Source organism: Saccostrea cucullata, unplaced genomic scaffold, assembly GCF_032062105.1.
Source record: "Saccostrea cucullata isolate Sc308-1 unplaced genomic scaffold, CSIRO_AGI_Scuc_v1 ctg124, whole genome shotgun sequence".
Taxonomy (NCBI): Eukaryota; Metazoa; Mollusca; class Bivalvia; order Ostreida; family Ostreidae; genus Saccostrea; species Saccostrea cuccullata.
This window is the reverse complement of record NW_026927278.1, coordinates 283460-297333: the sequence shown is the minus strand read 5'-3', so window position 1 is coordinate 297333 and position 13874 is coordinate 283460. Positions and strand designations below refer to the sequence as shown.

General features: G+C 32.1%; 1 protein-coding gene across 1 annotated transcript; it reads left to right on the top strand.

The window, feature by feature from the left end:
- Positions 1–2214: 2214 nt before the first annotated feature.
- LOC134273934 (gamma-aminobutyric acid receptor alpha-like) lies at positions 2215–13854 on the top strand. Its single transcript, XM_062756158.1, has 9 exons — positions 2215–2469; positions 3576–3760; positions 3975–4042; positions 10854–11074; positions 11184–11266; positions 11352–11492; positions 12629–12781; positions 13026–13249; positions 13449–13854. Exons 1-9 carry the CDS (start codon positions 2438–2440, stop codon positions 13734–13736), a joined length of 1395 nt encoding a protein of 464 aa, XP_062612142.1. The 5' UTR covers positions 2215–2437; the 3' UTR covers positions 13737–13854.
- The last annotated feature ends 20 nt before the right edge of the window (positions 13855–13874 follow it).

Sequence of the window (13874 nt, the reverse complement as noted above, 5' to 3'; positions counted from 1 at the left end):
TGTTAATATCTTAGTGAACAGTAACGAAAGAGGCGTGGTTGAACATTTACTGGAACCCGCAATGTATCTTTGTTTGTAAGGATTTTTATGAAGTTTCGGAATCCAATATACATATAGGGTAGTTCAAATTAATTTTGGATCTGTGGAATATTAAAAATATTCAAAACTGACATTTGATTTTGAAGAATTTCTTCCTTAGAAAGGGAAGTATATGAGTATAAGTAGGATTACCGCTAGTAGAATTAAATCCAAGTTCTTCTAAAATATAATTTATATAATGAGCCTTACAAACGAAGACAATGTTGTTACCTGCTTTGTCGGCAGGGACCAGTACGTACTGATCATGTAATCTATCTAATTCTTTTTTCACTTCTGGATTATTGAATACAGAAGGATAGATGGTTTTCATATTGCACCTCAATCATTTAATACGCGACTTTAACATGGATCTGATACATTTTATTCATTCTGACAAAGTGTCAACGTCTTCTTTTTCATATTTAGCCCATCGTCTTGCGGAATTTTCAACAGAATCCATAATATTTATGAAATGCCGACGCCAGTTAAAGGATCGGGATTCCCTATATTTAGGACCTTTTAAAATAAGTGATCTAAGGTCCTTATTATTAACTACAGTCGTGTGCCAAAAGTGAAGATAATTTTATTTTTTCTCTATATATTTCATTGAAAACAACATTTTTTAAAATCACTGGTATGACAACATTTCTTAACAGATTTTATCACAAATTTCATGGTAATCCAATAAATTGTTGTAGTTGATATAAACAATAGTTTTTATCTGATCAGTATTGATATTTTAGAAATATTGTAATTTTACTGCGACATGAATTTTTAAGTCACATACTCAAAATGAATTCTATAGTCAACGATGATCTTGAATTTTAGAACTGATGTCAATTGATGAACTATCTTTTAGTAAAAACTAAGTATTTAATGATCTTTTAAAGAAAGAAAACTGCACATTTTCTGGTTTAAGTACTGAAATAAATAATGAAATTGGACAAAAATTGACCATTTGCCAATGATTTTAAAAAATGTTGTTTTCAATGAAATATATAGAGAAAAAATAAAATTATCTTCACTTTTGGCACACGACGTGTATATTTACGTCACCTGTAATAATGTGAACATGAACACGATGGAGGATTATGTTTCAGATGCTCAGTAGCCAGGCCATGTAATTTTTTTTTTGTAATTGAAAAGTTTGGAAGCAATGGTCGATGTATATTTGTAGGAAATACAAGGTGTAGTCTTTAACTTGAAATATGGTGAAATACAAGACTAAACCCTGGCTCAAAGTCCATTTAAAAATACAAAATTGGACCAGAGCAAACACAGACCTAAAAAAATCAGTGGTGGGGTCAGGTGCCATGCTGAATTGAGCATCTCCTGCCGACCAGTCACACCCGCCGCGTGCTCCTTGTCATGATAAGAAAAAAAAATAGCGAAAAAAGCCGTCGGCAGTTCAGTTTGTATATAATGGCCTAACAAATAGTATGAAAAACTTTAGTCAGCATTTGACTTAATGATAAATTGTATTTGTAGACAAGGTTATTGTATAGACTATAGAACTTACGAAATATTGACTTTAAACGAGACTGTTGATATTCTTGTATTAGCAAATTGTCAATAATTTACCATGTTTTGAAAATTATTCATACTCTCTTGCCTATCGAATCAGCTGAGATATTTACTCTGTATGCAGGTGATGAAGGTATATTGCTGCATTAGTAAGGGAAGTTGACAGTAGAAAAGTTTAAGTCATCACGTTTAACATAGAACTATTGTTTAATTACCATTTTAAACATATTTAATTCTTACAATAATCTAATTGGCTTATTTTTCTTTAATTGCTGTACAAAACTTCATTGTTGGAGCTACATGGTTCTAAATGGACTTGCAATCAATATATGTAAATTACCCGAATGGTAGCATCTGAGAAATAATATTATTGACAAAAAAAATATAAGTTGCAAGAAAATCTGTTGGTAATATGATTTTCTAAATTACTTCTCAAAAAGTGATGCTTCCTTTCTGGTATTTTATTAGTTTAACGAGATCACTCTGTTTTATTGTATGCTACTTCAACTCAATGCTGCAAGTATCTTGTAATTTATCTTTAAAAAATACGATCAACAATATAACAATTTGTATTGTTTGTGACTTACATAAAAGATAAAAAACAAATATTTTCAAAACTCCAATCACTATGGATTAAGAAATTAGATACATATACCTGTTCAAGAGGTAAGTATCAACTACAAAATGAATTTCAAGAAGTTGGCCGTATCCGTCACGTGATTTTTTTTCTCTGCTTCTGAGAGTCGATTTCTGAGCAAGAAATTAAACAATCGATCTAAGTGTCTTAGGACTGGAATAGAGAGCTTTGGGTGATGGTGTAGATAGGGCAAGCAAGATGAATCTGGTGTTTTTATTTATCATTGCAAGGTAAGATTTATATATGATGTTGTATATTATTCTAGTTTTTGAAACTTCGTTGGACTAATTGATTTCTCTACACTTCATTTTTTCATTATTTGTAAATAATTTAATTCCGGTTGTAACGCTGTATTTGACTGGATAAAAAAATTATTTTATATCGTATAAAATGGGTTGCCTACGTCACAATGACTTGCGTCAAAAACGTATCAATCCGCCTGACGTTACATTCAAATTTTATACAAATTGAAGTCATTCTGCTAGAACATTCATCTTTTTTTCTTACATCAAATGAATGAAAATTAAATTATAAGCAATGAATTTAATAGCTACCCATTTTATACGGTATAAACTGGGTTGGAACAGTTTACCCTTTTTTATAAACCGCTTCGCGGTTTATAAAGCGTAAACTGCCCCAACCCAGTTTATACCGTATAAAATAGGTAGCTATTAAATTCATTCCTTAAATGAATACCATAAGGAATGTTACTATTAAGATCCTGTATAAATCAGTAAAATTTGGCAATTAAATGACTTCTTCCCTACTTTGGGGGCTTTGATTTTAAAGTGCATTCATATTTTAAAAAATGTAACTTTTCTGGGATATCATGCAAGAACACTAGAATATTGGAAGCTGGTGTTTAAACTGGTCCTTTGCACTAATATATTATATAATTCATACAATACTTTAATTGGCTTTTGATACAAGAATAATTTAATTTTGGTTGTAACGCTGTATTTGATTGGATAAAAAATTATTTCATATCGTATAAAATGAGTTGCCTACGTCACAATGACTTGCGTAAAAAACGTATCAATCCGCCTGACGTTACATTCAAATTTTGTACAAACTGAAGTCACTTTGTTAGAACAATCATCTTTTTTTCTTACATCAAATGAATGAAAATTAAATTATAAGCAATGAATTTAATAGCTACCCATTTTATACGGTATAAACTGGGTTGGAACATCTTTACACTTTTTATGAACCGCTTTGCGGTTTATAATGCGTAAACTGCCCCAACCCAGTTTATACCGTATAAAATAGGTAGCTATTAAATTCATTCCTTATACAAAGAAATAATGAATACAAGAATATATTTTCATATTTTTAGTTCTGTCAAGGTTTCTTGGGAGTGTAGACAACCACAGCAGTTCCTGTCCAGAGAGCTACCGGAGAGATCCCGAGATCTGTTACGTCACGTTAAACACGTGACCAATGTCGCCAATATTACCTCAACGCTTGATATCGTTCTAAATCCGCGGAAATATGACAAAAGACTAAGGCCAGGCTTTAAGGGTAAACAATTTAGTCTGATGATTCACTGACGATATATTATATCTTCTAGCTGTATACTGCCAGTCTGGTGTAAATTCACCGAATTAATCAATTTTCTAATTAACATTGAGCAGGATTATTTTTTATTCATTATGTTGGGAATTTTTTAAGTAAAGTAAACCTGAAGTATGCCATTCATAAAAATGATAATTACAGTTTTGTGTTTATTTTTTAGAGAAACCAGTGGTTATTTATACAGATATACTTCTGAGATCAATGGGACCGATCTCTGAGAAAGACATGGTCAGTTTTTACTTTGAATTATCTGAAAAATCAACTTGTTTAGAATAAGATTAATATTAGCTTGTCAACGAATAAGCTTTTTTAACTAGTTGATAAAACAGGGATACCAACAGTCTCATTTAAAGTCATCATATCGATAATCATATCGTTCATATCAGCAATTACAATCTGTCATTAAGTCGACTGCTGACTGACGTTTGTCAAAAAGGTTACTTTGCGAATATTTACACATTGATTTTAAGTTGGCCTGATCATGACAAGAAGGACACGGCGATTGTTACGAATTGAAAGGTGATGCTTACTCCCTCGTGGCACCTGATCCCACCTCTGATGATTTAGAGGTCCGTGTTTGCTCTGCTTCCAATTTGTATTGTTACTATAGACTTTTTAGCTTGAATACTATTCAAAACACCATAACATGGACGCTAAGGTTAAAGGGTACCTGTATTTTATATTATATTAGACGTTAAATACCGTAAGGTGCAACGTCATACGTGAAAAGTGCCTTAGAATGATTAAAAGATTTAAAAAATAAAAACTTATTTTCAGAAGAAGAAGAGAATGAACGGATGTAAATTATAAGCATCGTGTTAATTTAAATACATTAATATCTTATAATGTGATAGTTAATTTGCAAGAAGGGAAGAAAATAAGGTCGTTACTACAAGTTTCAATAAGAGATAAAAAAAAAGATGCGTATAACGGGCTTAATTCTTTTATTGTTTCGAGACATCAAATCGTTTTCACCTGAGCATCAAATCGTTTCAATTGATAGGCTCCCGATCCCTCTTCTGGAGTCTCCGATGGTGCCATCTTCGCTAGCCAAGGGTTTCTGAACTTCATGAACTTGAGGAGAGTAGCGTATCAGAAACCCTTGGCTAGCGAAGATGCGATGGTGCGTGTTACGTGCTCTGTTCACACATCAGCCAACCTCTGAAAACATCAGAGGTGGTACATGTATCTGATACCATAGAGGAGTGAGCATCCTCACTCGAACAGTCAACGCTGTGCATTTCTTGTAATAAGCGGAAAAATCCGGTTAATTGAGTGTTTAAAATGTATTGGCTGACAAGGCCATTATATAGACCATGGAAGTTAAGAAATGTTGATTTTAAACGAGACCGTTGATATCTTAATTTATTTTTCAATTGCTTGCTTCGTTTTAGAAATTGTTTTTACGTAGAGCATGCCCCTACGTATTGAAACAACTAAAAGAGACCAAAAAAAACCCCTCCCTATACAGGCGAAATACTGGTACATAAATTAGGGGATTTCAAGATGGACCAGTTAAAGTCCTCAAGATTGTTATAAATTTGGTTGTTAGGTTACCATTGACTAATTTTCTAGTAAGATATCTAAATATGAAAGAAAGGTTTCAGGTAGACTCCGTGGTATCTTTTATTTAAAGTGCAATGGTATAAATCGAATCAACGTGGTAATAAAATGAAAATTCTTAATTCTAGTACAATGTATATAAAACACTGTCGATATGTTGAATAGAAGGTCACAGCAAAAATTTTCTTTCATGTTAAAGTTTGGCGTACATTCTGATTCATATGAAAACAAAAATGAGTCTGCTAATAACCGGGAACAACTTGTATCCACGGGAATTCTGACAAATTGTTGAAGTTGATCTCCAAAAGTACAAAGATAATGTCAATCAGATGTAAAGATTGTTTCTTCAATTGTCTCTTCGGTATTACTTTGTAAATTGGCATAGTTTATAAGAAGTGATCTCGTTTATTAGAGTTGCAAATACAACTAAATTTCATTAAAGATGTAGATGGTATTTCTTTGGATTTTAATGTTACAATAACTAGTTAAATTTGGTTTCCTTTAAGGACAAATGATACAAACAAACTTTTGTCAAAGAATTGAAAATAACAAGTAGGGTCACATTTAAATGAGTAAAACGAATAACTTTCACCGCATAGTTTTTAATTTTTTATTCAAATTTGCACAAAAATGGAATTTGAAGTGAAAAATATTTGTATAGATTAATGCACAGGTGCTTGAGGACAGGACCACCTTTCCCCCCCCCCCCCCCGGAGCCGAGTCAGGTATGAAATTTACTAAAGACCCCTGGGCTTTTTCAACTTTTTTCTCATAAATAATCTTTCATTGACATATTTGTGATAACTCCTATACCAACAAATCGAAGAATTACCTAAAACAAACGTTCTATAAAATCTACCCTACATTCTATATATTAAAATCAACACCTTGTTAATTTATATATAGAGAGTAGGGTAGAAATTTTTATAAAATGTTAGTTTAAGCAATTTTTCCGAATTGATGGGATAGATTATATCACAAATATGTCATCCATATACAATTTATGTGAAAAAAAAGTCTAATAGGCCCGGGGGTGTATATTGGGGTGGGGGGGTCCTGTCCTCAAGCACCTGTGGTTAATTTATATATAGAGAGTGGGGTAGAAATTTTTATAAAATGTTAGTTTAAGCAATTTTTTTGAATTGATGGGATAGATTAGATCACAAATATGTCATCCATATATAATTTATGCGAAAAAAAGTCTAACAGGCCCGGGGTCTATATTGGGGGGGGGGGATTCCTGTCCTCAAGCACCTGTGGATTAACAAGGATGTTTTCAGAAGGGCATACTTTTGAACATCACAGCAGGTTTACAATTTCTTTATTTTCTAGACATTTATTATTTGGATCATTTGTAATGAAATTAGGCCGAAAAATACATACCAATCCAGGTTTCCATTGTTTGTTTGTATCGATTCTGTCCTTAAAAATGAATATTATAAAGCGAACTAAATCTACAAATGAAATGTTACAGTGTATTTCCACTTAGATACATTTTTAAATGCAAATTTAAATCTCTGTTTCCTTGTTTAACATTTCGTTGTGCTACCAATCTCATCTTTGAAAATTCCTAAGTTTCAAAATCCACAACACCACTTCTGAATCTTTTTATGAGATACTTTTGACGCTGTGCAGTGTAGCTTTGTCTAAAAGCACGATATATACATTATACTTTTGATGGATTTTTAATTCAAAACTTAAGGTAGGATTCTTCTCATATTTCTAATATTTAAAAATTAATGAAATTTTCACAGAAACAAGAAGATAATATCAGTAAGTGATAGTATCAGTGAAATTAAATTTGACCGTTTTATATGAGAGGCAAGGTCAGGTCAAGGTCGTTATCTTTTTTCCTTGACATTAAAAATAAAAATATACTGTTGCAAATCATGTGATACCTACTTCTATTTCAAAAGTTTAATGATTGCTCTTTTTGCATAAAAACATATTACTATATCGGGTCCATCGCATGATATTACCAAATTTACATAAATAATTTAACTTAACTGGATATTGGCTAATCCGAATTTTCTCTGTTTTAATTTTTTAGGATATTTTAGTTATTTTCATATGCTTCCTATATTTAACTTTTTCTTATTTTCACATATAATGAAGTAGTCTTATAAATATACAAAATGATACAAAAACAAAAAGTTTTGATCGTTTACTAAGAGAGAAAAAAATACTTTTTATGGATTTTTGGCTCAAATCTGCACTTTGATAGGAAGTGTTTAAAAGTTAAAGTTCTAGTTTGTTTGAAAAATCATATTTATTAGATATATTTTGAAAGTTTAGTCCCTCATTATTAATCTAACTTACATTTGAAAATTTCTCCAAGTCTTCGATTGTGTAAAAATTATAACTAAATTCATTGTTCTATTATAATTTTGAGAGGCAGAAAAAAAAGATATTTTCATACGCCACCATTCCGCCAAAATTATAGTCCCTGCTAGTTTTCAAACACAGTTTACCATTTCTATTTAGAGTTGTACAATTGTGATGAGGAAAGAAAAATATGGTCTTTTAAATTCCTTACACCTCAATATATAAGACATATAAGCAAATATACTTTGAATGTTTCATCTAGTCAGAAACCAGAGAAGAATCCTACCTTAAAAAACAAGAACAAAATCACATGAGTAATCAATTGAGTTTTTTTTAAAATTAAGTTATACTCAGTATAAGTAAAAGTGAGATCGGGGACAAAAAGCTTTCAGGGAACTATGATAATTTACCGAAAAGACACTATCTATATAAACGTTTTAATTTGTAACAAGTTAAATTAAAGTTAATTTCTGTAGAAACATGTCAAGTAGATATTTTTATTGAATTAAGTATTGTAGGCCACCGGCCCAAAGTACATTCATATTTTACAATGTTATATTTACAATTTTAGATCAGGCTTACCAGGTATACAATATGAAAACATATAGACTATACTTATGAATTATCACATATTAAATTCTCAATGAACTTTTCCCTCTCTTTAAAAGCTAAAAAGGTAAATTTTGCGACATCATTTAACACTGCATCATTTCCATATATAAGCATATTCACAGTGTTTTTATAAAATCTTAAGTGTTTCAAAATATTACAGTTTACTCTAATATCCATATATAATTCACAATTTTCTACAAAGTGCTTTTCATTTTCAATACAATTTTTATTTGCTATTTGACAGAAGAGACAAAATCTATTTTCTCTAGGAATACCTTTAAATCGACCATGTTCAATTTCCAAACAATGACTAGAAGTTCTTAATTTACAAAGTGATTCTCTGAAAGATACATTGTTTATGACATCTAGATACCTTTCCTGTTCAAAAAGAATTTTGAATTTACAATAAAAATCCAGTTTACTATAAGAGCTCAATGAAGAGTGCCATTCTTGCATAAAGTTATCCTGAACTCTTTGTACAAACTCTTTTAAAAATAATACATTATCCCCTACACCTTAATAAAGCCATACATAGTGGAATCCATATCTACATAACATTGACTTCACTTCTGACGCCCAGTTACCTCTAATTCTACCTACATTATTTAACTGAAGTAAAAATAAGTAACATCTTTTTGGATATCTATCATCTTCCATACAAAATATCTTTAACCAATATGCAATAAATTTCTTAAAGTACTTTACCATTAGAGGATATCTCCCTAGTTCTCCTAGTACAACTATTTCAGGTGTATTGTTCTTGATTCGATACATTTCGATAACTCATACCCCCATATTTCAGCACCATAAGTCAAAATAGGTACAATCATTCTATCAAAAATGCAAAAGATTTGTTTATATGATGCATTGTACATCTTCATAAATTTATATACAATAAACAATGCTTTTTCTGCTGACACACACAGAGACTTCTTTGTCAGTTCCCATGACATTGTACTTGTAAAATATAACCCTAGGTATTTGTAAAATGATACAATTTCAATTTCTCTTCCATCAAAAAAACCATTTCTCTGTACTTTTTGTTATACCCCCACGTCTAAACACCATGATCTTTGATTTTTGTAAATTAATTTTCATGCCATATTTGTAGCAAAATTTTTCTAAGGCTTTAATTTGATTTTGTAAGTTAATAACAGTATCCGCAAAGTTAACTACGTCATCAGCAAAAAGTAACTGCATAATGTTAGGATATGTCTCATCAATGTATATGCCTTTACATTCTATTGATTCTAATAATTCTGTTAGTTCCCCAATAAACATGATAAATAATAAAGGACTTAACATGCAACCCTGTCTTGTACCTATATTACACTGAAAAAAGTCTGAAATAAGATTTTGATTTCTAATACATGATGTTAATTGGGAATACATTGACTTTAAAAGCAATAAAATATTTGTACTGACTCCTTTCTTGAATAGTGTATACAGTAAAATATTATGTTGAACACAATCAAAAGCTTTTGAAAAATCTATAAACATGCAATACATTCTACCTTTGCTTTTACTAATATATTTATATACACTTGCTTGAAGAACAAAGCAATTATCAATAGTAGAACGTGTCTGTCTAAAACCAGACTGTTGTTCAAACAATACTCCTCCATATTCTGCCCAACAAGTTAATCTGTTATTCAAAATTTTAGTAAAACATGTCAAGTATCGAGTATAGAAATCAGATTGTAGTTTTCACTAATATTATTTCAACACATATAGTTTAACTTTATCAGTTTTACTTAAAATAATTTTTTAATTAATTATTTTTATTATATTACCGACTCAGATTGAAACAATTAAAAAAAAAACTTAATCATAAATGCACGTTTTGGTAATCTCGTCCACCTCTCTGTGTAAAATGTACGGATATACAAAGTAATAACCTGACTGGTTTTCCTCTATGTTTCTCGTCTCCGTTTCATTACAAATTCCTATTACCAAAAGAAACACCATCATTCATTTTGATTAAACCGAATTTGTTCATCTGTAAACAGTTCATTACAAACTTTTTGCCTCTGAGTGACCACTGCAATATACATTGTTCCGTGGACGTCTTTTATTATCCTCCGAACCCCTTCCCCACTTACTGCCTTGTGTTAAATGGGATTTAGACAACATTTGCTTATTGGGTTTTTTCTTCATTTATATTCCTGACCAACACATTCTTATATTTATTAATAGAAAAACCTTCCGCTTGATGAATGAAGGACCGATTCTTTTTATGAATAGGGAAAATGAACATTTGAATAAAACAATCCATCAAATAACTGTTTATGCTTTAGGATCTCTATTTTGCAAAACGGATGCAATAAAATAGAAGAGAGGAAGTAAATTAATGAATTCATCAAATATATTTGCATGCTATTAATAAAAGAAAACTACTGCAGTAAAATCTTGCTATTGTACAATGAATACAAAGAAACCTAAATAATGGAAATTAGCATCAATTTAATTTCTACAGTATGCATCTTAATGTTTAAATCCATCTTAGAATATTTTCAGAAAACGTTGATTTTTTGTGCAGGTCTATTCCATCGAGATATACTTCCGCCAGAGATGGATGGATACAAGACTGGCCACCAATATGTCTATAGAGAACATCTCTCTGAACATCAAAGTACTGGATAGACTCTGGCATCCCGACACAGTCTTCTACAATGGCAGACAGTCTTATCTTCACTTTGTCCCAACCCCAAACAGATTTATACGAATAAGTCCTAATGGTTCTATGTATTTATCACAAAGGTATATTGATATTTTTGAATAATGGGATAATAAACATCGTAAAACTTCAATTTAAGACACGATTTTCTCAGTCTGTACTTGGGTTACATTTTGTACATTTTTTTCACAGACTGACTGTTAGAGCAGTTTGTCAAATGGAGCTTCAGAATTACCCTCTAGACTCCCAGATCTGTGAACTCAAGATCGGCAGCTGTACGTGCTCTTTTGTTGACATCGAAAAAAAAAATTAAAAGCTGATTTTTACCTACACATTTACTAGTTTTGATACCTCTTTCAGTCGCCTACACAACAGAAGAGGTCATGTACGTTTGGCGTTACGGTCCATTGAACTCTGTCCAGCTGTCCAATGATATGACAATGTCTCAATTTGACCTCATCAATTACTCTGCCACTTACACTAACGTTTCCAGAAAAGGAGGTATCAAAAGAATTAGTGCGCTGTTTCCATGCGTTTTTCATTATTATTTTTATACCCCCGCTCCGAAGGAGAGGGGGGTATACTGTTTTACCCTTGTGTGTCTGTCTGTCTGTCTAGCTGTCCGTGTGTCTGTGTGTCCGTGTGTCCGTCCGTAACAAATTTTCGACGCAGTTTTCTCAGCAACTACTCATCGTAGATGCTTGAAATTTTAACACAATCTTCTCTGAGGCATGCCATATGGTGGGATACATTTTCACTTAAATCTGATGTCAATTTCCTGTTTGTCTGTGCGTCTGTCCGTTTCATACATAACAAATTTTCGTCGCAGTTTTCTCAGCAACTACTCATCGTAGATGCTTGAAATTTTAACACAATCTTCTCTGAGGCATGCCATATGGTGGGATACATTTTCGCTCAAATCCGATGTCAACTTCCTGTTTGTCTGTGCGTCTGTCCATTTCATACATAACAAATTTTCGTCACAGTTTTCTCAGCAACTACTCATCGTAGATGCTTGAAATTTTAACACAATCTTCTCTGACGCATGCCATTCATTGGGATACATTTTTATTCAAATCCGATGTCAACTTCCTGTTTGTTTGTGTGTCTGTCCGTTTCATGCATAAAAAATTTCGTCGCAGTTTTCTCTTTAGCTATTCATAGCAGATGCTTGAAATTTTATTACTCTTTGTAGAGGTATGCCATACGGTGGGATTACTAGTAATTTTGATATGAATCTGATGTCAACTTCATATTTTTCTGTACGTCTGCCTGTAATTGAACTTGTGTATACTAACATGATAGTCCTTATTTGCATCAGAGCGGGGGTATTACTAGTGAGCATTGGCTCACAGATTTCTTGTTTTTCCTCATATTTATGTTTGCTTATTTGTATGGATTTAGCATTCTTTCATAAATGATTTAAACCTTAATCAAAAAAAGTGTCACTTCTATCCAATTTAACATTTTCTATTTTATTTCTGCCATAACTTTCCTATTTCATCCATGTTTTAAAATTAACTTTACTTTCTCTCGTTGCTCTACATGCTATTATGAATTGTTCTATTTTTTCTAGCTTTGAAACTTATGCTGATTCCGTAATCTCTACTAAATTGTTCATTTTATCCATGTGACAGCCATTCATTCCTGTCTGACGGTCCGCTTTGGTCTCAGGAGACACACGGGGTATTTTCTGATACACGTTGTTATTCCGTGCTCATTACTAGTGGTTCTGTCTTGGGTCTCTTTCTGGATTAATAGGGAGGCCACAGCAGATAGAATTGCTCTTGGTAAATAACAATTATACTTCAGGATTCTTAAAGCATCGCTGGAAAACAAGCTTTAGCACAGTATAAAGTCCAACAAGTTAAACATATCCAAGCTTTAATAGTAGTCGCATGATAAAAATGTTTAAAATTATGAAGATATTTATTGTGTCATTTCTCCCTTGTCAAGAAAATAAATAGATTCTTCCTATGTAACAAGTGCCTAATTTATTATTTATAAGATTTATTATCTTATATGTCTGTACAGGCACAACCACAGTTTTAACTATGACCTTCCTTGCCCTTGATACCCGAGATGAACTCCCTCGAGTTTCCTATGCCACTGCACTTGACCTCTACGTCTCCATGTGTTTTATCTTCGTCCTCTCGACGCTCGTGCAGTTTGCCATCGTTCACCTTTTCACCAAGAGAGGTCATAGTGATACGCATCCCCATCCCAAAATAGACAGCTCGGACGAGGAACATGCACCTGTATGTATTTCTTACCCTACAGCAGTTACTTGATTATTTCTTATCCACAAAGAGTCATGATTTAGCAAAGATGCATCTTAGGTAGAGATATACATGTAAAATGTTTTGTTTCTGTCAATAGAATAAAGCCACACTTAATTTATATTGCTGCTTATAGTTTATAGAGAAGGTAGAGTAAGAAATTGTATATTAATTACAGACTCACAGAAATCTTCGTCCCAGGACTACCAAAAGGATAGCGTGTAGTGAGCAGAGTATTCAGAAGAACCGAGTATTCGTGTCCAGAGTGGAGAGTCAGATGAAAGTCTGGTTCTCCAGCTTAAAGATAAGAGGTCATCGTGTCAGAGGTCAAGGTCGAGATGTCCAGGCTAACAGTGTGAGCCAAATTGACAAGGTGTGTCGATTTGTTTTTCCAATAACATTTGTAATATTAAATATAGGATACTGGTCATTTTACTTGACTAGAAATGAATTTAAAAGCATGTAAAATACTTGGCTTTTCAAGTAAATCTGCACAAATTTGCAATCTGAGGTGAATATTTGCCTTGACTGATATTGATAAATAGTAAATAATACAAATAAAAGAAATATGATTTCATTTTTTATTTAATATATCTATAAATTT